We start from the raw sequence: 24,372 nt of genomic DNA, 5'->3' as shown, positions 1-24,372 counted from the left end.
ATTCTTATTTTTTTTACTTTTTTTTTTTGCAGTATATAGGAGACCTAGAATGTGGTCCATATGTGATTAATATCAAACATCCTTCGTAGATTGTAAGCAACAGTACATACTGCCCTGTATATAATACCCCCATTCAAATACAACATTATGAATCCCCACAATGCCACACAACTGAAAACGAGTCTTGCAATGATACAAATCAAACAGACATTCACTATGCTTTGCATTCAGTTCAAATGAGCATGGCCAATACAGTAGATGTTTTCTGTGATGAACCCAAAACCAGCAACCCAAGTTAATACAAAACTCAACTGTCAGATTTGTAAGTATTTATTTACACAAAAAAAGGCTGGAAACCAAGTTAACATTGAAGGTTCAATACAGTTTCATACAGTACATTGGTAAACTATGAGCACAATATTTCCCATCCATTTATTCAATAAAGTATTATTTAGAGGACAGTTTAGATCACAATGCGTGGGCCCACTATACTGCCTGACATGATAATGTTCTAAGTATTTGGATTAAAACTGTCCTTGTTTTACTGCCTAGCTGGCCCTTTAAAAATGGAATGGAATTGTAAGATGATACTTATTCAAGAGTTTCCAAACCTACATTCTGCAGTCTGCAACAGAAATAACATCATGCCAGAGACTCGTGCCCTGTTGCAGGCTGATGCTACTTTCTTTCATTGATCACATGATTCAGCTGCAGACACGAAAGAAGGAAACAGAATGGAAACAGTAACCTGTCATTGGCGAGACGTGGTTCTTACACTCATAACTCAAAACACTACAAGTTTATTATAAAGCAATGTCTCCTAGATGTTGCTTTACTGTTGAGTATTTTTTATTAACGTGTAGAAGGACTGAAGTTTGTTTGTGCTTTACCTTACCAATAATTTTAGTTTGAAAAAAAGGTTTGTACAGTGTTCTGGGTGTACACACAGCACATCAAGTTCTTGCTGATTATGAGAGACTGCCATTAAAAAAAGGGCTAATTATCACTTGAGTGTAGTGGTGGTTTTGTGATTTGGACAACTGCCTTGAAGCAACTGGACAGAGACCAGTAGTTTTTCACAAGGGTCTCTAATAACCAATCTTCCTTGGTTCACTAAGGTGGATGAGGCTGCAGGAGTGAACGACTCGGGGATAACAGAAGAGTCATTTTCCCTTTTCCCTGTGACATCATTTCTGCCTTCAACAACATGAGGCCAACAGCGTTCCCCCTGAAACAAACAACCTGCTGCTTTGCTTACACAGAAAAAATGTTTTGGGGAAAAGCCTTTCTTTTTTTTTCTTTTTTTATAATAATATGGATAATAAATGTAGAGCAACATTGGTTTTTATTTGACTTGGCATCCAAACAGCAAATACTTTTACACATTTGCTCTGCTGCAGTAACCCTTAACAGATTGAGAAATCAGAATACATTTACAGACATAAAAGTAGCATTTATCATTGAAGAGCATTAAGACTCAGAATATGATATGTGGATATCCAACAATGTACCAGTAGTGAACCTATTGTCAGAGAATTGCATCGGCACAATTACTAACTCGTAGAATTCTACAGCACTCCAGGCACTAAAGCTATTTTTATAGGTCAATTCTTCTGTGAGCACAACACAGTCTAACCACAATGTCTGCATGACCACAAAGCGCAGTGCCACAGAAACCCCCAAGGATGATTAGCGTGTGTATCAGCAACAAGAATGATTCAGGTTTCACTCTTTTAAGTGCCTTGTTCCATATTAATCAGCCAGTTTCTTGAAATTGAAAGCCCTGGTTAAATATTATTAGATGTGAAACGATAAAACACCAGTGGCTTAACCTGAAATCTGGCCCAATGAGGCTGTAAGACCAAAAGAAATGTCATTTCATTAAATAGGGTATGTAATTGGCTAACTGTTAAATGATAGGGGAAAAAAAAACTAAAAAAAACTAGTGGCTTAGCTAATTGGACTAATTTGTAGGGTTAAATGAATAATATAAAACACAATCTGTCCATTTTAGTATGAAAGGGATTAAGCAATGCTCATGTAGTGGCCAACGATATGCAAGAATACAAAATGTGTACAGTAACAAAAGGTAAAATCAAACGGAAATGTTGTGCAAACAAAAATATACTCACTGGCCATTGGAACAAGAATACTCCAGCACTTGGTACTCTTCGTATTATCCAGTACTGGCTGCCTGTAATTAGAGTGCCTAAAGCATATGCTTGGCACAAATCATTGGCCATATATTTTAAATGAACTATTATTACTGAGTTTGTTAATGAACTCGCAGATCACTGATGAAATCTGCTCTGTAGCGCTCTGCGCTGCTCAGTTGCTTAACGCACCCACTAATTTTTTCATTGAAAATTTCAGGTGACCCACATTGGGCTATATAGCCAGCAGTGATATCATAACATGTAAACAGTTCTAATAGTAACAACTTACAAAATTAAGAACAAAAACAGAAATGTCTGTGTTCCTGTACTTTATACTGACTGGACCCTTATCACTGAATTGAATAAACTTGTCAGATGATGAAGCTAGTGTAATAGCTAGTGTATACTATTTAAAAAGAGTATGAGCCTGTGAAATGAATACATTTTCACAATGATCTGTGCTATTTAAGCCATTATTGTTCCAATGCTTTTTGTCGACATACAGTAGAATCTTCTACTGTATTTAATTCGACAGTGTCCATTCCCCTAAACAATGTGCAATTATGTTTTATTTTGTACCTCATTATATTACCTTTTAGAGACAGGAGAGAAACACTCAGCTGTACATTTATTTCAGACGTCATTTATGCATTGGTTGCCGTTCCATGATATCTTTTTGATACAATAATTCATAAGTTCTGTTATGAACGAATACGAAAATAGCCTAAAAAACAGCCTTGTGATATTTGAGTGATTTAAGATAAGTGTGCTTTAAGGGTAAAAACTTAAGGGTAATGACATTACACCCAGTTAACTAGAATGTTATGGGTAATGACATCATACCCAGTTAACTAGAATGTTATGGGTAATGACATTACACCCAGTTAACTAGAATGTTATGGGTAATGACATCATACCCAGTTAACTAGAATGTTATGGGTAATGACATCATACCCAGTTAACTAGAATGTTATGGGTAATGACATCATACCCAGTTAACTAGAATGTTATGGGTAATGACATCATACCCAGTTAACTAGAATGTTATGGGTAATGACATCATACCCAGTTAACTAGAATGTTATGGGTAATGACATCATACCCAGTTACTAGATAAGCACTCCAGTATAAGGGCTGTTTGTTGGTTCCAGAATTCCATTGAGCACAGTTCTGTATTTGGTATAATAATTAAAATGAATTTGATCCCTTAAACTATATATAAAAAATAAAAAAATCCACATTTGTTCACTTGAATATTAACCGTCAACATACATTAGAAACAGTCTTTAAGGCACATTTCTAGTGACCAGATCTTCAGAAAAGAAATTTGCTGAAGGCACAGATTTTTATTTTTTTTCCCCCATTGCATTTGCATTTTCTTTTATCCATGCAAAAGTAAATCCTTCCAAACAGATACCAGTAATCAAGATTGTAGATCATCCTCTGAGGCCCGTTGACTGCATTAGAGAAATGATCAGTTTTCTCTTTGGACTGCGTCAGCTCCTGCAGGCTTTACTCCTGTTTTCTTTTTGCATCGTTGTTTCCATAGTTGGACCCTTTGTCTATCTCTGTCACTCCAATCATCCATCGAACACCAACAGAAGCTGCAAAAACAGACAGTAAAGTGAAGTTAGAAACAGCTCTATACTTTCTGTAATGTACTGTATTATAAAATAAATCATGTTGCGAGTTTCCTGACCATTGATGTATAATTAATATGAACTGTTTCAGCTCTATTTAACTCAGCACTGCTATACATTATGCAATAGTTTCAGTGTCTTATATGGATACAAGTCATACAAACCCTATATAAGCACTAAAACAAGCACTAACCGGGACTGGTTAGCCGATCAGCTGTGTCGAAAGAGTTCAAAGAAAGAGGCGGAATTCAGGCTGATTTTAGTTGTTCTTATTCAATTTCAAATTATAATTGGTGTGTATCCCTTTTATAAGAGAAATATGTGCAAATGACTAATGGCTTTGAGAGTCTAGCCAAATATGGCTCTGTTCCTGCTACAGTGACAGAGACACTGCCTGATAGCCCCACCTCAGAGCTCTCAGTGCCCTGGAATCACACTTCAGTCCTCAGTCTTTCTCAAGCAGCCATTGTCAGACTGTGACTAATTATTTGGTAGTTTTGTGATGTCGACTAATGTCCACTGCGGGTGACCTAAGCAGGATTGAAACCCTGGGTTTAAACTGAAGCCACTGGGACCATTTTTGTTTCGATGTCATGATGAAATCCTGTGGTCAGCGTTAACAGAAATAAGGCACATACACCTTACAGCTCCTGGTCTTCCACCAGGCTGCAGTTTTGTAACCATACATAACACAATAGCAGTAATGGATTGGTTTATTAATATTCATTCATGGAATTTTTTTGTAGCTGTGTAAATGCCTCGTCATGCAGCAAACAAGAATAATGCCCAAAGAAATCAGCAGGTTTATGGGTTTTTAAATAGATTACATTTTTTTAAGTAAAACCTGATGGTAAAAAAACCCCCAAAAAACACAAACATATTTATTATAATGTTGTTTGAATGCAGCCTTAAATAGGTAGCAGAATAACAATGTTTTCTGGTATAAAACTGAATTGGAATGCTAAATGTTTTATTTTGGATGAATAATAATAATTCTGTTAGGACATTATTGAAGAAGTGTCTCATCATATCCACACCTGGGCTTAGTAACTGATACAGTTCCAGTGATGCAGGAACACATTTCACATATTGTATTAGTATTTATGAGAATGCTACCATGCAGATTATAGAATGTGCCAAACCAACCACTTTCTTTTTTTTTTAAAGGTAACGTGCTTCTAAAACAGCAACATGACCAAAAACAAACAAATAGCAACAAAGAATAAAAACCATACTTACTCAAGCTCATAGCAACAGTTAGCTAAGTGTATTGACATAGAAAACAAATATTAAACACATCAGAAAAGCAGAAGAATACAACAGAAGAAAGTGAGTTTCAGTATAAATGCAACATAAATATTGCTGAGCTAGAACTCAAAGGGCTGGTTTCATAGGCCCCTGATTAGCATTACTCTTGGACTGTCATACCTAACGTAACATTAGGTAGTCAGGGTCTTTGAAACCAGCCAAGAGACCTGATCTGCAGTTCACCTATTGCTGATCTAAACACTGGGCCACTTCACCTTATATACGGTAATACAAATAAACCCACAGTCATGAACAGATCTAGATTTATCTGAAATATAACTAAATAAAGCCTGTACAGTGGAACGTCGCATATCCGACCGTCACACAACCGCCCTGATCAATTAACCGCCTCGCTAAATAAATAAATATTAAAAGTAGGCTACGAGAGTAATGGCATTGGCAGCAAATGCAGCTTCCGCGATGGAAACAGAAAGAAAGCATTATAGCAATCAGTCTTTTGGTGCGTTCCCCTTTAAGAGAGGCAGGCTGTGTGCGTGTGTCAGTCAGCTGCATGTAGCAGTGACGTTTCAATACACCAGTCGAGAAAGCTTTTTTTTTGTGCAATGTGTTTATACGATGGAGAGCATGCTTGCAGATATTGGCAGCGTGTTGTTGTAGCTTTTAAATGCATTTGAATTAAACAAAGCAAGCTTCATAAACGCAATGCTTACCAGCCGTTTGTTTAAAATAGCCGAAGCAATATTCAAACTGAGCTGCTTATCGGCTGTTGGCAATATCAAGAAAGAGCGCAAAGTACCGTGACAGCGATATTAAGAAAGCAGAACCAGGGAGGCAGGGACTTCTAGAGTTAAGAAAGAAGCCATCAGTTGCAGGTTACTGTACATTTACTGTTTGTTTTGTATTTTTTTTAAACCGCATAGCAACACTGTGTATTTGTAGCCTAATTAATCTCGTTTACGTTTGCTTACTTTTAAAGCAAAACATTTCCCCATGTTTAAAGCAGTTTGCGTGGTGTTTTTGTTCACTTATAGATGTGTAAATGCTTTTTCTACAGATGCAAATCCGACTTTTTCACTTATCCGCCTATACCCCAGTCCACAGGGGGTTGGATATGCGACGTTGTACTGTAGATATAGATGGGGTGAGAAAGACATCCAGACCTACAATCAGCCACAGAGTTTATGTTTACAGTGCAAAACGTACCTGCAACAAGGAGCAATGTAAAGCTGATCAGTGTGACAGAAGATCCCCCGCTGATCATGCTGACCAGAAAGGTGAAGAAAGGATACAGCAGGAGACTCGTCCAGAACAGACAGTTCACCAGAGACCATGGTCTTCGGGGGGGGACTATAGCAATGCCTGGAAACTTCCCTGTCTTGTAGTACTCCTCTTGAAAGGCATCCTTGGAGAAAAAAAAAGTTATATATTTTTATATTGATTAAAAAGGCGTTGTTTATAGGGCTCCTTGTCGATTAAAATCCAAAACATCAATATGGATCTTCGCCTAAATCATGCAATGATCTGTTCACCTGCCCAGACACCTTTAACTTTGTGTTCCATACTTCACAACTGAAACAGCACACCTTGACAAAACTGGTCAAATACCAACATTCTATTCAGCTATTTTTTTTTTTTTAATTGTGTCAAAGAATTAAAACAAATGAATAAATAATGTGTTATCAAAGAGAAAGACACAATCAGGTGAAAAGTATTTAAGCACATCTTACTATCAGCACTTTAAAAAGTGTGTTCTGAAATAAAACTAGGAGACTGAATTGACTGTCCAGTACTGAACGAAATGCAACAAAGGGTAAAATATCCAACTATTTTGTGTACCACAAGCTTATAAATGACCATGAACAGTAGCTTGTCATGAAGACAGCTTCTGAGTTTTTTTAAGAACCAGCCCTTGAAAATGTCTTGTAAGTTGTGACAGCTTGTTTCTCTAGCACTCTCTTCTCCATGACCGCTTTGTGGATTAACATCTCCACATAGACCACTGGACTCACCTTCTCCTGGTAGAGCTGGTGAAGCCAGGCCGCACATTCAACTTCATCTTCAGGAATGTTTTCCAGAGGAATTCGCCTGTAAACACAATTAGCTGACATTACACAATGCCTGTGGTTGAGTAAGAAATAATCAACAGTGCAATGCAGTCACATGAATGAATTACTGTACAATTCACCAGCTGTATAGATTGTGATTGTTTCTTTATTCTAAATACATATTTTAAAAATGTAGAACCACAGCCTACAAGTTTCTTACCTCACGCATAAATCTGCATGGTATTTTTTCCCATTTAGAACACCCAGCAGTGTAGGGTTTTCATGGTTTCTGAAATTAAGTGTAGAATCGTACACAGCAGTAACTACAGAGAAAACACAAGCATAGTCAGAACAGTTCCACCAAATTGAATTGCAAACATTACCTCTAAAATACCAGCCGTAGTCATACTGGACACTAACGATCCCAGGAGTAAGCTTCTAAATACCTGATCTTCAGAAATACGTTAAGGACTGTAATGCTGTTTTTATGGACGATCCCTTATCCGAGTATACCATGGTACATATTCACTGACTGTCCAGTTTTACCATGCTTTTAGCCAAGGGTATACTATGCATTGACCATAACTGTGATTGACTACACTACCATGCTTTAACCATGGGGGGCAGGCTGTGGTTCTTTTGCATGTAAGAGTCCACTTCATTTCCGGCACTGCTGTGCCATACAAGGACTTAACATGTTGGTGCTATCGATTTGATCTCTAAAAATAGAACAAAGCCATGAAGTCAAGTCAAAACTTAGACCACTCAGAAACTGCAAAATTAACTGGTTAATATTTGTATTTACAAATAACACTAGTTTGCTACTGTCACATAAATGTAGGAAGCATTCAGTCTGTGGACTGAATTACACAACGATCCATCATGCATTGCCACACAACTTTGCGCTCCATGAAACATTTATACCGCTGAGTGCATTATTCCTCATATTCCACCTGGTGTACCATGATTGACAGTGCTGAAACATTTATAGAATTGCAAGTCAATGAAGGTAGCTTTTTAAATGAACAACTGTGTACATTGCTAGGGTGACCAGACGTCCTGGTTTGACTGGGATCGTCCCCTTCCCCCCCCCCCATCAACTGTCCTGGTGTCCCGACAATTTTTTCCAAAACGTATAAAAAGCTTGGGTTTGCAATGGGGCCAGATAGCACTCCTTACATTACACAATCGCTAGTCATATTAAAATATGGTTCCAGAAAAATTGAAAGTATGCAAAATGATATAACTACGGTTAAAAACAGCAATGCACAAGGTTATAAACATGTAGTTAACCGTGGCCACAAATTGCAAAGGGAAGATGCAGTGGTTGTGCAGCAGTCAAAGGCTGTTGTTTTTTGTTAGTTTAATGAGAAAACAGTAATAGCAATAAAAGCACTAGATAACATAGCTACCTACATTGTATAGGTTCATACATTGTATACTTACATTGTATCCGTTCAAAACTATTTTTAATCTAATGTCCCCCGGTTCTGAGTTTTGGAAATCTGGTCACCCTATTACATGAGCATGGGCTGCGTGTCTGTGTGCTCTTTCATTGGTCTTAATGTAGCTGAAGTTTGTTCCTTACCTACGTTTCTTAAGGACTGCACTGTGATACTGAACCCTTTCGTCCGAGGCAGGAGGTGGTGCTTCAGTTTGGGCAGCCCTTTGGCTTCTGCCACCTGCATGCTGATCTCGTGCTTCTTCTCTGTGAAACGCGTCCCTTCGCAGTGAAGCAGTAACTGTGAACAGATACAGCAGTCTCGAGTCATCTCACCTGCTGAACTGTGTCATGTCTTTCTCATTCCAATTTTTGATAATGCCATGTACTGTATCTATAATATGTAACTTGCTTTTATCCATTAAAAAAAAAAGAAAGAGCCTGCAATTATATTCTCCTGCAAGTGTTGCAGGGATCTTTGAGGTGACTGAAAACTTACCCAAAACTTTTCGGGATAGTCCCTGAGGTTGTTTAAACTCTGGACAACTGTTATTCGATCTTGCTCCCACTTCCGTGTGCAGAAGACAATCTCCAGAAAATACCACATCCAACCAATCAGAGGCACGTAAGCAAGCTCCTTTTTAGCAAGAACCTTTGCGCTCTACATGGAAAATTAATATTAAAATAAAAACAATGTTGAGAAATACTGTACTTTGTCCAGCAGCTGGCACCACTGTGTCATCTTATTAAAACTCCATTGGAAAATCACATCACCTTAACGGGGAGATTATTTCATGATTGATTAATAAACAACATCTTCTTTACAGTTATGCTATATGCTGCAGATACAATTTACACCAAGTACAAAGAAAGCATTTTCTTTCAGCGACACAAATATGCAAGCAAGTACGCATTTCCAAAGGGTACATTTTAAAACAACTGTAGCCTTATCTCGAACACTCGTTTCCATCAAACCAACCCTGCCTGTGGTTTTCTGGAACAGCATTGAGGCATTGTTCTAATGGAATTAATGGTTCAATATGAATTAGTGTGGAACCTACCATAAATTGCTCATTACTTCATCAATTCAACCTGAACTCAATAGAATGTTTTTCTTTTTTTTTTTTAATTTGTACATAAATTATAGTTGAGTACTGTGAGAAATGTTTGAATTACTTGGCCCTTCGCATTAGCTATAAACAAATGTTTTTTTCAAAGTCTGTTTTTTATGAATAACATTTTTGTAAACGTTATTAATAGACTGTTGTTTAGAAAATGCCAATAGCATAGTAGAGCAATAAAGCAAGTATTTTAATAATAATAATAATAATAATAAGAAAACTCATGTTTGTTTTTCTTGTAAATGTTTGACAGATAGATGATGAATTTGAATACAGGCTTTTCTGATACATTTCCTACAGTATTCAAATGTGTGCCATTAATACAAAAAGCAAACCATACTTGACTAGAAATAAACTAAGCACAAAGGTTACATACAGTATATCACAAGTCAATTCACTGAGTTACCCAGCAACCGAAACTATGCCCTACTTTCTTATAAGTTGAGAGGCCCTGTTTGAATTAACATTGTTTGGCTCAGACAGCAGTTGGAAAATTAGAACTTTGTGTGCAATACACAGAGCAAATTTTAATCTATATTTATATGGACATAATTATCCCTAATGACTTTTTAATTGGATAAAACAAAAAAATATAGCTCTAAATTTGCACAGTTTGTAGACAAAATAGCTGATTCAGCACAGCTCTGAGTAGTAGTCAGCAACACTCTGTTAACAGTATTGTTCCAGTAATACACACCCCCAAGACCCCAAATCGTTCACAGAAGGTCCATCCGCAGAGAAAGTCAATCTCAAAGTTATGATTGAGGACGACAATGGCACTCTCCTTTCCAAACTGTTTGTAGCTTTCTTGGTCTGTGTAGATGGTACATTCTGTGCCAGACCACCACTCTAACAGCATCACCAACTCTAGAAGAAGAAGAAGAAGAAGAAGAAGAAATGTTGGAAAACAAGACGGGCGCTTTGTTTTTTTCAATATTTTTTGTACCTCTGAATGCGGACAGAAAAAAGCAAGTTTCACCAGCAACAGTATTTAACACTATTTAATGTTAATTGGTTGTTTCAAACATTTTTGCCACTACCATGAACAAGTAAACGCTACCAGTTACTAGGATTACACAATCTTTACGGGAATTGAGGGTGTGTGCCTGTGGTTAGGAATTTAGAAATCAGATTCTTTGTGACTGGACTTGATAAAGCACCTTGATGCGTGTCTGTACATCAATGTGTTAGGAAGAAAATGTTGAGAACAAGGGAACAAATTGAAAGAAGCTACTTGCACTTTAAAATTATGAACATAACTGTCAGCTCTATTTATACAGTAATAAATAAATCTGTATTTGGGAGAAATGTATTAGCATAGATGCAATCTCAACAATCTCTTTTTAGACAGATGTTTTTTATTGTTTATCTCTGGATAATGTTTCATAATGAATTATATCAGGCTCACCTTTCTGAATTCAGCCATTGTTCATCAGACACTAAAAGCTAGAACACTAAACAGCCAGACACTGTAAAGCCACGTGTTTATCACTGAACCTTATTGGCTTGTAAACAATGAGGCTTCTGTATGTTATTTGCATGAGTTAAAATTCCAAAGACATCTCTGCAGTGCCTCTTTACATTTCTACTCCACTGTAGTTATACAGTTGCTTTATGAGAAACCATAAGGTTCGATTCTAGATTTGTGGGACCGCGATGTCCCAACAAAGATCTACTGTACAAAACTATTCAAAATATTTATGTTCTTTCTGTGCTGCATTGGACTTAAATCAATCAAGCGTGGTGCTGCAAAGCAAGCAATTGGGACAAGAAGCACGCAGTGAAATGCAATCTCCATGAGTCAGCTGCACCCATACTGCACACTGCTGTTAACTGCCACTTTGGTAAACACAGTCATTGCAGCGCAGCCCTGCTACTTTGTTTAAGGTCATCTCACAGTAAAGCTCCACTGAATACACAAACCAACCCCTTCAAATAAGACTGGAGTAGTGCAACCCTGTGAATTACAATCAATAATGCATCAATAAATGTGTTACAATAGTTCTTATAAACAATATGAGACAGCTACTACTACTACTACTACTACCCTTTAAATCAGTGGCAGCATCCAATAGTTTTCAAGCCAGGTACATTTAAACCTGCCTCTCTCTATATCGAGATACTAGTAGTCTGATATATCAGATGCATTGAAGAACATCACTATAGTATTTTATTCTATACTTACGGCTAGAAATGCAATAGGCCAGCTTGCAGTTGACCTTCCTGTAGAATTGCTTGTTGATTGGCCACAGGACAAGGGTGCATAACTGCAGCAGATTCACGATCAGCCCGCTCACTATGAACACGTAGCAGATAATCAGGTGGCAGAGGAACTGCGACTTCAGAAACCCCAGGATACCCATGTTTCATATAATGCCAGTAATCAGAAAGAGGAGCCTGTGGGAAAAAAAAACTATCAAAAGCTGTTTCTTTGTTTGTAGATTATACAGAGATTCTTAGAAATTCAAGAACAACTTATTCTAAAGACCACTGCACACTGGATCCGATAACGCATCTGAATTTAACGTGTGTCCAAACAGAAAAAAATGATCATGTGCATTCCCTATTGCACCTTGCACACGGAGTCCGTAATTGTCATACGATGCTGATGCATCAATTTTGGAATCTAAACAAGTTCGATTTGATCCGTTAAAAAATACACTGACCAATAAAAAACGACTGGGAAGACACATGGATTCTTGCAGTTCCCTGAACAAATGGAAAATCTTAATTGTGTGTGTCGCCAAACAAAAATTGATAAATCCAACAAAGATTACAAAGATTTTGAAAAAAAAGGAAACATATGGAAAGACATTGCCGCGGACTTGGGCATGAATGATATGTATTATAAAATATGAAATTATGAACTGATAGCATACATGAACATGTGGATTTGGTGTAATATAGGTTATTACAATCATATTCTTTTTATTTCAATTGTAGTCGACTAAGTAAAGAAACAATGGCCGAACCTGGAGACTCATATCAGAGAAAGAAGCGTGACAGGGCAAGAGCGTTCAGGGCTGAACAGTCAGAAAGAAGGGGCAGTACATGAAAGGGATGGAATTTCTGGCTCCATAAACACAGAGTAGTAGAAGGTCATTGTTATAAAGTATTTTCGGTAGCTCATTGCTAGCTTCCCAACTTTTAGATATATTTATTACAGGAGTAAGTGTTTGAAAAATTAAATATTGATCATATGGTTTCTGATGATGTATTGCATAACAACATTATTGTAGATCTAGTAGAAACGTAATAATTAGCAAACTTTTTAACTTCCATCAGCGTTTGTTGATCATTAAGTTTATACTACATTTTTTTGTGTTCAAAGTTATGTACAACAGAATTGTATTTATTTTTTTATTAAAATACTGAAACTAGGTATATTTACTACAAAGCCTCCACTGCAAACCAGCGCTCTGAAGTACGATATTAATGCATCCAGTGTACACAGGAGGCTGTGTGGTCCAGTGGTTAAAGAAAAGGGCTTGTAACCAGGAGGTCCCCGGTTCAAATCCCATTTCAGCCACTGACTCATTGTGTGACTCTGAGCAAGTCAGTTAATCTCCTTGTGCTCCATCTTTCGGGTGAGATGTAGTTGTAAGTGACTCTGCAGCTGATGCATAGTTCACACACCCTAGTCTCTGTAAGTCACCTTGGATAAAGGCGTCTGCTAAATAAACAAAATAAACAAATAAAGAAAGTTCCTTGTTTTAATAGCATTGAGTAGGATGGTGTGAATGTAAGGTTTTAATTCCTAAAATGATATTCCAATACTGAACCTAAACAGATATACAGTACTCTTACCATTTAAGTAATGCAGGCAGATATGAACAAAGAATTCAACACACCAGTTTGCCAACATTGCCTAAGGCATATCTAGAGATTTGCCACGGCTTTCCAAAGCCCCAGCAATTTTAACCAACTTACAATCTATTGTGTTTCTACAGTATCTCCATACTTTGATTTGCAGCATCCCTGCTGTTTATCATGCTTTTCCGGTTCATATGAAATGCATATTCTGTGCTTTACCGTACTTGGTATACTGCTGTTAATATGTGTACTTAGGTTCCTGAAGTTCCCTCCCTTTATCACCTACACAAGCACACACCCTTACAAAGTATGTTTTCTGTGAGGTGACAGCTTTTGGAAACGTTTGAAATGTGAAGTGTTGAGCCCTCCAACTTAAACGTAGCTCGTCGTAAGAGGCTACGGAGGCTACGTGTAATTTTGTAAAAGTAAAAAAAGCTTACTTTATGTCATGCTTTCCAAGGTCTGCTGTATTACTATTGTAGCCTCAAAATGGGTGGGATTCTGTGCGTCTTCCACTTGCAATCACCCTCTGTCTGTCAAGTTTTACTGTATTTGTATTGGCTACACGATGCAAGTTTGCGGCTAGCCTCTACCGCTCTTAATTAGATTTAATCTTGACGTGTCTGTTGCCAGGCAGGTTATGGGTCATGTGTGGCTACTCACTTAAGTTTCGATTTCCATACAGTACGTTGTAGATTTTTTAATTTTTTATTTCATACGCCATTTTCCTCGGTTTCAATTGAGTAAAAAAGAAAACAAAATAATAAAGGTCATCCAAAGCCTAAATTGTAGCTTCTTCAACAGGGAGGACCAAAACAAAATTGCTGTTTTGGTACGAAAAAACGAGTATTCGCTGTTCGTTTTTTTTTAGCGACTTCTTCGGATGATGCTAAATGACGGAACGAATCCAGTGTGCGATAGCCTTAACTGTGGCACATTTCTCAGAACAGGGTAATGCTAAGATTGAGTGTTAATCATTGCCAGTAGCGGCACCTGACTTTAATAAGTGGGGAGGCTAAACATATAGTAAGAGCAGCAGTCAAGGCAAGGACAGTGAGAAAAGGACTTTGACTGTTTGTGGCTGTTGCAGTGAGTAAGATCACTTTAATATTTTTGGTTTTGGACTTGTTTTTCATTTACTCTGCCCTGCCCAGCTGCTATCCTGCAATACACACACCTGTACCTACTGCTGCTAATGGTCCTACTGTGCAGCTATTTCATCCTCTCTGCTGGTGTGAGGGGCAGTACGTATGGCAGTCAAGACAAGGACAGTGAGAAAATAACTTTGTGGCTGTTTGGGTGCTTGTGCAGTCTCATTCATTCTTTGACTGTTATTACAGACTACTTTGAATCACATTGTTACCTTTTACTGCTCCTAAAGCCATTGTATTGCTATTATATATTGGTCAAATAGCAACTACTTTGCTGCTGTCTAGTACTGTGGGAGAGCTTTGGACTCTCAGAGGCCTGTAGCATACTACCTGAGGTAGAAGGCTTCATTTCTGCTCGCTGACTGCTTGTTTCTTCCCTCAAAGTAAGATCGGGATTTTGAATGCTATTGCGGTTTGCATGTTTAAACTGTGTGGTGTTAATACACACTGCAGACTGATTTGCTTGTTTTAATTTTGCTCGTTAGTGATGTTTTCAGATAATAAGAAAGCTATGTAGTATGTTCACTGTGGTTAGCTATGCTGAATTTACAAGTGACTTTACATGTAAAAAAAATGTAATTGTAACCAGGAACTTATAGCTGAAACAGCTACTTTAGAAGAACATACAGCTACCTTAAGGGACATTATTAAATCTGGGCAATTTATTGAGGACAGTTTGAATAACTTTAGACCGGTGGGGTGTGTATTTTTAAGTCAAATTGAGATGGAGGGGATTCCCTCTTTTGCAACATGAAGCTCTCTTAGTAGGGATTCCATTTTTAAAAATGTTGATTGAACCATCAGTAATACAAATAAGATATTACTTCTCAATGAGATAATCTAACATACCGACACAATCAGGTCTCTACTGTGGTCTTACATGTGGGCACAAGTGATATAAGGTTGAGAGAATCTGAGGAATTCTCAAGGAAGGACTGAAAGTACTTGTTCAAAAGCATGTGAGAGGAGGATTATTATCTCAGGCCCCATACCCGTTGTGGGTAGGGGCTGTGAGGCTTTCAGCAGATAACTGGTTAAAAACTGGGTGGACTGTACAGAACATTGGATTTGTTGATAGATTCTGGCAGAGACCTAGGTTCTTTGGGAGGGTTGGCTTACCTCATAGCAGGAGGGGTTCAATTAAATTTGCAGAGAATTATCTTAAGTGTTGACTAAGTATCTCCAACCCTGAGGATGTTTCTGTGCTGCTCTGTAATCCCATTCAAATGATCACATTCAAATCTAGGCAGTATTGCCGAAGGCAACTTGGTTCACTTTGAAGGGTTAATTGTATTAATCTTATTAGGGTCCCCATTATCACAGTTACACCCCTCATAGTTGAAAGTGCAAACTTACACCTTGCTTTACTTAATGTTCACTCGTTACCAAGCAAAGCCTTTCTAATCAATGATTTTATTACACATTACAAACTTGGATTTTTATTTCTGACTGAGACTTGTCTCAGTGTGAATGAAATACCTCCCTTATTGACGCTTATCCTTTAAATGATACCTTTGTTCTGAAAGCACTTTCGTGGGGGTGGACCAGCTAGTATTTTCTGTAATGATTACAACAGAGTCTTTATCTTTAATATTAACCAGCCAACTCCCTGTTTTTATTGTAATCCCCTATCGCCCACCTAAAGCTAGTCAGTCCTTTCTATCAGAATTTGCCGAATCTATTTCAGCTGTTAATTATGATAGGATTCTTCTATTTGGAGATTTTAATTTACATATTGATAATGAAGCTGATTCAAAGGCTATTGAGTTTTTGAGGCTCTTGGACTCTCTCGATTTTATTGAGTATGTTTTAGGACCCACCCATACGTGGGCACACTTTAGATCTTGTCATTTCTCCAAGTCTAGTTGTTAATATCTCGTCCTATTTGTGGCTCAAACAATTAAAAGTCGTGCAATTAATCCTTCAAGTGTAAAAAGGTTTTCTGAAATAATAAGCTTTAGCAGGCATCTTTGCACTGGCTTCCTGTGAATTATAGAATTGATTTTAAAATTATATTACTTATGTTTAAAGCACTAAACGGAATGGCACTGGATTACTTGTCAGAGTTATTGTCTCCCTATCTCCCTATCGGCCTCTGCGTGCTTTGAGGTCAGCTGATTGTGGCTTGCTATGCACTCTCTAGGGTAAGGCTTATGAAGAAAGGAGAGGTTGCTTTTTGTGTTCGGGCTCCGCAACTGTGGCACTCTCTGCCCGATCATATCAGAAGTTATTATTTTTCTTGTTATTATTCCCCATTCATAAATATCTGAACAGGAATCACTTTTGAGTAAAACCAGTACAACGTGCACAAAAACATAACTCTTAAATCCTACTTTCTGAACACTGTAACTAAAACGTCCAGCCGTTACCTCTCACTCTGAACTGTCATGCACACAAGACGAATGCGCACAATACAGAGGGAAACGAGAGCCTTGCTAATAACTTGATTTAGTTAATACTGAAACAAAGTACTAAATATTTGAAATGTTAATAGCTAGTCACAAAAATGTATTCATCATAGGCATCAATTTCATTTTTAAATGAATGTTATCAAGTACAAAAGTTAGTATGAAAACGTTTCTACAAAAGAAAAAAACTAATTCCAGCACCTTAAAACTGAGCCCACGGTACAAACGCATTCAAACTCCTGTAGCTGCCTTTTTTGTTCTTTATACTTTGAAAAACGTATTGTTATGGTAGCAGATTAGACATATTGTAATTTTATTAATGCTGAACACACTGTTTACATCTGCCAGGAGGGTGATCACATGACCTTAACACCACCCTATTGTCAGAGCTCTCGCTCTACATCCCGCCTACAGGTAGGCAATCTGTTAGCTCTGATTTGTGATTTTCTGCTTTGATTATTATTATTATTATTATTATTTATTTCTTAGCAGACGCCCTTATCCAGGGCGACTTACAATTGTTACAAGAATCACATTATACATTATTTCACATTATACAGATATCACATTATTTTTACATACAATTACCCATTTATACAGCTGGGTTTTTACTGGAGCAATCTAGGTAAAGTACCTTGCTCAAGGGTACAACAGCAGTGTCCTCCACTGGGGATTGAACCCACAACCCTCTGGTCAAGAGTCCAGAGCCCTAACCACTACTCCACCAACACTGCCTTGCTACACTTTATTTTTCTACAGTTACAGCTGCCACTGGCGCCGCTTTTCACTATTAATAGAAAAAAATATACAATGTCTGGTCCTGCGAACCCCTGTTCTATTTAATTCTTTTTTTATGTATTTTTTATTTGAGTTTTTTGGCTTAGTGTTTTTATAATATCTATCTTTGTAATTGTGAACTTGTGTGATGTGTCAAACCCTGTGGTATGAAAGGTGCTCTATAAATAAAGTATTATTATTATTATTATTATTATTATTATTATTATTATTATTATTATTATACAGTTGTAGTCAAGTTTACATACTAATGGAAATTTTGCAAAAAAAAATAATTATAGGAAAAATCATTCGTAGCAAAAGTTTTGTTTTTGTGGATGAGAAAAGTTAGAAGAAATATATGTCAACAATTATTTCAGCAATTTATTTTGCAAAACTCAAAAAATCCTAATTCAAAAGTATTTCTACCTTGACAAGGAAAATGAAATTAATATATTTGAGGCACCTCAAATATACACAAATAACCTCTTTTAAACGATTAGGATATTTGTCAATGAGCTTTTGGCATGATTCTTTAGTGATTTTTGACCATTCTTCAATACAAATTTGTTCCAGTTCAATTCAAAATTCCAAGGACTTCTCTTGTGCACAGCCTTCTTCAACTCATACCAAAGATTCTCAATTTAGATCGGGACTTTGACTAGGCCATTCCAGAACCTTCATTTTATGCTTGTTTAACCATTCTGAAGTAGATTCTGATGTGTGCTTTGGATCGTTGTTGTGTTGGAATGTCCAGTTGTGGTTTAAACCAAGTTTTGAAGCAGAGGGTTTCAGGTGATTGGCCAATATCTTTTGCAGGGGCGTAGCTCTCATAAGTGCAGGTGGTGCAGCTGCTCCAGGGCCCACGAGTCTTTGGGACCCACTCGCACTTCAAAGGGATAAATAAAATATGTGAACATTTTTAAATGTTTCTGTTCAAAATACTATACTATAAAACAGTAGGACTAATGAATAATGACAAACGAGTTAAAGGACTTTACTGTTCTCTGGGGGAGTATTCAATGCCTTGGAAATGTTCTTATATCCTACCCCTGATTGGTGCTTTTGAAGAACCTTATTCCGGATTTGCTTTGAATGTTCCTTCGTCTTCATGATGTAGTTTTTGTTAGGAAATGTACTAACCAACTGTGGGACCTCCCAGAGACAGGTGTATTTAACCTGAAATCATGTGAAACACCTTAACTGCACACAGGTGGACTCCATTCAACTAATTATGTGACTTCTAAAGACAATTTGTTGCACCAGAGCTTATTTAGGTGTGTCATAGCAAAGGGGGTGAATACTTATGCAATCAATTCTTTTCTGTTTTACATTTGTAATTAATTTAGAACAATCTGTAGATTTTATTTTTCACTTTGACATTATGGACTTTTTTTGTGTTGATCAGTGACAAAAACTCCTAATTAAATCCATTTTGATTCCATGTTGTAACACAATAAAATGTGGAAAAGTCCAAGGGGGGTGAATACTTTTGAGAGCCACTGTGTGTGTGTATATATATATATATATATATATATATATATATATATATATATATATATATATATATATATATATATATATAGTAACACGGCTGCCACTCACGGTCATTCGTTGCACCTTTAAAAATGATCCAGCGCACAAGCACTGACTACACACTTGTCAGGACCTAACTAATAAAACAGGACAGCTAAGCTGTTTACCTGTTAAAATAAACACACAGTTTTGACAAAACAACAAAAAGGCTTTCACACCGTAACTTTGGCATTACGATTGAGTACACCTTCTATCTGGCTCCTTCACACAGCAGCAGCCCCGAAGGCACTGGCTGCTCCCTTTAAATACCCTGCACCTGGCTCTAATTTAGCCAGATGCAGGTGATAATTAACAATAAAACATCAATTAACAAAAGTATTTTGGCAGGGAGCATATTAACCCCCTCCCTGTTGTGTTACAATATATATATATATATATTATATATATATATATATATATATATATATATATATATATATATATATATATATATATATATATATATATATATATATATAGTTTTATATGCATAAAACATTGCATGTTTCTAAAAGGTACTTTGTAATTTCATTAGAAAACCATTCAGTACCGTCAGCCAATCAGCTTTCAGGTCTAACAGACGGTAGATGCCCGCTGGAACGTCTCAGCACCAACTGTGAGTCCAATTTAAAATCAATCTGTGCAAGTGCTGGCTTTCTTTTTGACTCGCTGTATTTGTAAGCGTAGTTCACATCTATTGGACAGTAAATACTAAACAAAGACACAATTTGTCCAAATTAATGTTATTATCCACCAAAACCAGCCAATCAGTACTTTGCATCGACGAAAGCAACCAATCCTGTACCTGCAACTGCCTAGAGCCCATCACAAACGGTCAGCTCGACTGGAGCACAGTGACAGAGCCACAGACACAGCATCTTTCAACAACAACAAAGCAAGACGCAGACAGTTCAGTAACATTGCTCCATTCATATACAGATTCAGGAGAGAAAGGCTTTGGCTGAAGTATTTTAGAGTTTTGGTAGTTCAGACTCCATCGTACACGGACTGTCCAGTAATTGCTCTGTCATTCCATGGGCAATGTCCAGATTATACATTAAAATCCTAATAAGTTAATAAAAAAAATAAAATTGATTTACTAAATAAAAACTCATTGTTTTTCTCTTTATATCATCCTTGTTTTGATTTTAAAAAATGTTTGGGACTATTTCCTTAGAATGTCTTTACTGAGCGGAAAGGTACCCGACGAATCAGTACAAGGTCAAGGTAAATCTAGGTTTTAAATCTAGGTATTTTTTTTAAAAAGAAAACAATGGTAATAATTGTTTTCTAATAGCGATAGTGCCCTCTCGATGATGGCTGTACCGTGTGATAGCTGACCTTGACTTTCGTTAGCGCCTTCGGCTCGGGATGCATAACCCCCGTCACGGTCAAGTATCACACGGTAGAGCCATCAGAGAGGGCACTATCGCTTAAATGTACAAGCAGCTCATAAAGCAAGCAACAGAATATAATAAAAGCATTGTGAACTTACTTGACTGATGAATCTTGAGTGATGTCATTTGTAAAAAAAAAAAATGTTTTACAGTCCGTGGAAGATTTTTTAAATCACTGTAGCCCACAGAAACCCACTGGGAAGATGAAGAGCCGGTTTGAAAAACCGAACAGCGAATACTCGTTTTTTCGTACCAAAACAGCAATTTTGTTTTGGTCCTCCCTGTTGAAGAAGCTACAATTTAGGCTTTGGATGACCTTTATTATTTTGTTTTCTTTTTTACTCAATTGAAACCGAGGAAAATGGCGTATGAAATTACAAAAAAAAAAAAATCTACAACGTACTGTATGGAAATCGAAACTTAAGTGAGTAGCCACACATGACCCATAACCTGCCTGGCAACAGACATGTCAAGATTAAATCTAATTAAGAGTGGTAGAGGCTTGCCGCAAACTTGCATCGTGTAGCCAATACAAATACAGTAAAACTTGACAGACAGAGGGTGATTGCAGTGGAAGACGCACAGAATCCCACCCATTTTGAGGCTACAATAGTAATACAGCAGACCTTGGAAAGCATGACATAAAGTAAGCTTTTTTTACTTTTACAAAATTACACGTAGCCTCCGTAGCCTCTTACGACGAGCTACGTTTAAGTTGGAGGGCTCAACACTTCACATTTCAAACGTTTCCAAAAGCTGTCACCTCACAGAAAACATACTTTGTAAGGGTGTGTGCTTGTGTAGGTGATAAAGGGAGGGAACTTCAGGCCTAACCTAAGTACACATATTAACAGCGGTATACCAAGTACGGTAAAGCACAGAATATGCATTTCATATGAACCGGAAAAGCATGATAAACAGCAGGGATACTGCAAATCAAAGTATGGAGATACTGTAGCAACACAATAGATTGTGAGTTGGTTAAAATTGCTGGGGCTTTGGAAAGCCGTGGCAAATCTCTAGATATGCCTTAGGCAATGTTGGCAAACTGGTGTGTTGAATTCTTTGTTCATATCTGCCTGCATTACTTAAATGGTAAGAGTACTGTATATCTGTTTAGGTTCAGTACTGGAATATCATTTTAGGAATTAAAACCTTACATTCACACCATCCTACTCAATGCTATTAAAACAAGGAACTTTATTTATTTGTTTATTTTGTTTATTTAGCAGACGCCTTTATCCAAGGCGACTTACAGAGACTAGGGTGTGTGAACGATGCATCAGCTGCAGAGTCACTTACAATTACGTCTCACCCGCAAGGCAGAGCACAAGGAGATTAACTGACTTGCTCAGAGTCACACAATGAGTCAGTGGCTGAGGTAGGATTTGAACCGGGGAGCGCCTGGTTACAAGCCCTTTTCTTTAACCACTGGCCCACACAGCCTCCTGCAAACATTTGTCCTTACAAATGTGACAGTTTCAATAACTTATATTGATCTTTTAAAATGATTGCCAGTTAATTTATCAGGCTGTTCCCTGCGCTCGCCTAATTATATAATTTAATATAATCCAGGGTCTCAACTTAGTGCACATCCAGTGCTCACAGTTAGATTCAAAAAGAAAAGTTTGCAATACATGAATCAGATCTGTAGGCTAAAGGGCTGCTGATTCTAATGAGGCCTGACTGACTCATTCCAGGGGGCATGTTGGTGTTAATACTTCACCTGCAATCTATGACAAGGGATATTGTCACGGCACAGTGCCTTCAGCCTCAAGGACCCTTCTTGTGAGCTGGGGTTCTCTGTAAAGTAGTCTTGTCTATTTGATACCTCTGTGAGGTGGATGGTATAGCAGCCTAGAGATGAAAACAGAAACCCTCTCCCCCACCTGTACAGGTGTAATTACAAAGAAAACTAAAACGGAATGTGAATATGTAAAAGTGAATTGGTAAGCAGTAGCTCTGATCATCTTACTGCTCTTGTTAACAGTTTCTGCACAGTTGTCTGTGTTATTGTTTGCCTTTGATGTGATTTTTACTCATTCCAAAACTGTAATGCATGATTATTAAAGGTTTTTTTTTTTTTTTAAACTTCCCCCTTCATTCCTGAATCTAAAAAGAACACCGCATTTCAAACAGATGACACATTCCACACAGACAGCACTGCTCTGGGGTGGAGATGCTGCTGCTGTGGTTTAATTTAAATACATTGTTTGGTTGGTAATCGGTACAATTTGACTGATTTAGCAACATTCAAAGCAGCCAGGAGATGAAGGAAAAGCTGTTTGTTTTTGACAAATGACAAATTCTGCATGTTAATACAATTAACTGGAGGATGCGTTGAGAGAACAGGGAGTTAACCATTGTGGTTTCTCAGTGTATAAATAAAACCTTTTGATATCTGGTTTATTTCAGAACAGAAGGTACAGCAGGAAGAACAGAGAAAGTGGTGTAAGTGGTTATCGGATTAATTACACTATTTAGGACTGTGTCACCAAGATGTATTTAATAGAACAAGCGGACAAAAAAACCCCACCAAAGGATACAGTGTGTAAAATTAACATATAATAAATGGTTAATGTCTATTGCGAATGGAAATAAACCACACAAAACGTATTGTATCCCAGGTTTGATGCCATAGGGTGGTGTACCGAACAAAACCATTACATTATCAAGTTTCTTCTGTCACAGTTTATTCTGTACTGACAAAAAAAGTAAACCCCTTAATTAAACTAAAAAATAACTGGTTTACACACTGTTCTTTCTAACTACTTCTTGAACCAGTTTAGACATCAGGGTTTACAAGTGAGTGAACATTTTGGGAGTAAAAGCTGTATAACAAGATACCCAGAGACAAACGTGTTTTATTGTTTCCAGTCACAGAAGTACTGTGGAATGTTTTTCAGGTATTACAGTTTTAGCTAAAACACTATACTGTTCATACCCAAAACCATATGGTTCAAATTTACTTTAGTAATGGTAATGAGAAAAAAAAGGGAATAAGAAATGTCTTCCAAGCACTAGGGCATGTGGTGCTTCCTGGCAGCATATGTCTGCTGTATTACTATGAGACTAAAAGAAAAGGTCACGCACAGCATCTATAGTGAAATCATTTTCGTAACAATTTCACAGTCATGGAGGGAAATGAACAAATTGAAATGGTCCGTTCTTCTGAAACAAGAAACTGTAAATATTCTGCAAACTAAACCTTAATTTTCAAAGCAGTATAGCAGGACAAACCAATTGAGAATATTGGATTAGTAGATTAGATAGCCTCTGATTAGTTGCACTTCTGGAAAACATTATATGACATTCAAGGCAGATCTTACACACACAACAAAACCTGATTAGTGCAAACTAAATTAAACTATTTTTTTTTATATATAGAAAAAATAATATTTTCATCTTACTGTTTTGGTTGCGTGGTGAACCTAAGCAAACATTTATTTTTATACCAAGAAAAGTGAATATTGCAACAGTTTCAGCAACCTTTCAAAAAAGACTAATATTCTAATAGCATTACATCAAGTATAAACGTAAAAGATCACTGGAGTTTATTAAAATATTTTTTTTTACTGTTTA

At 37.2% G+C, this 24,372-nt stretch overlaps 1 protein-coding gene across 2 annotated transcripts in view; it reads right to left on the bottom strand.

Annotated features, from left to right (window-relative positions):
* Positions 1–314: 314 nt before the first annotated feature.
* The window catches only part of agpat4 (1-acylglycerol-3-phosphate O-acyltransferase 4 (lysophosphatidic acid acyltransferase, delta)), a 29,149-nt gene continuing 5,091 nt past the window's right edge, over positions 315–24,372 (bottom strand). For both annotated transcript variants that reach the window (XM_034005377.3, XM_059024664.1), the window contains exons 2-9: positions 11,858–12,069; positions 10,370–10,539; positions 9,051–9,212; positions 8,699–8,852; positions 7,331–7,433; positions 7,075–7,150; positions 6,269–6,467; positions 315–3,760 (exon numbers count right to left, since the gene is read on the bottom strand). In XM_034005377.3, coding sequence (XP_033861268.1) covers positions 3,669–3,760; positions 6,269–6,467; positions 7,075–7,150; positions 7,331–7,433; positions 8,699–8,852; positions 9,051–9,212; positions 10,370–10,539; positions 11,858–12,035 — 1,134 coding nt within the window. In that variant the 5' untranslated portion in view covers positions 12,036–12,069 and the 3' untranslated portion in view covers positions 315–3,668. The remainder of the gene's footprint in view (positions 3,761–6,268; positions 6,468–7,074; positions 7,151–7,330; positions 7,434–8,698; positions 8,853–9,050; positions 9,213–10,369; positions 10,540–11,857; positions 12,070–24,372) is intronic.

The sequence above is a fragment of the Acipenser ruthenus genome, chromosome 5 (genome assembly GCF_902713425.1).
Source record: "Acipenser ruthenus chromosome 5, fAciRut3.2 maternal haplotype, whole genome shotgun sequence".
In the NCBI taxonomy this organism is placed as follows: domain Eukaryota; kingdom Metazoa; phylum Chordata; class Actinopteri; order Acipenseriformes; family Acipenseridae; genus Acipenser; species Acipenser ruthenus.
This window is presented reverse-complemented; position numbering and strand designations above follow the sequence as displayed.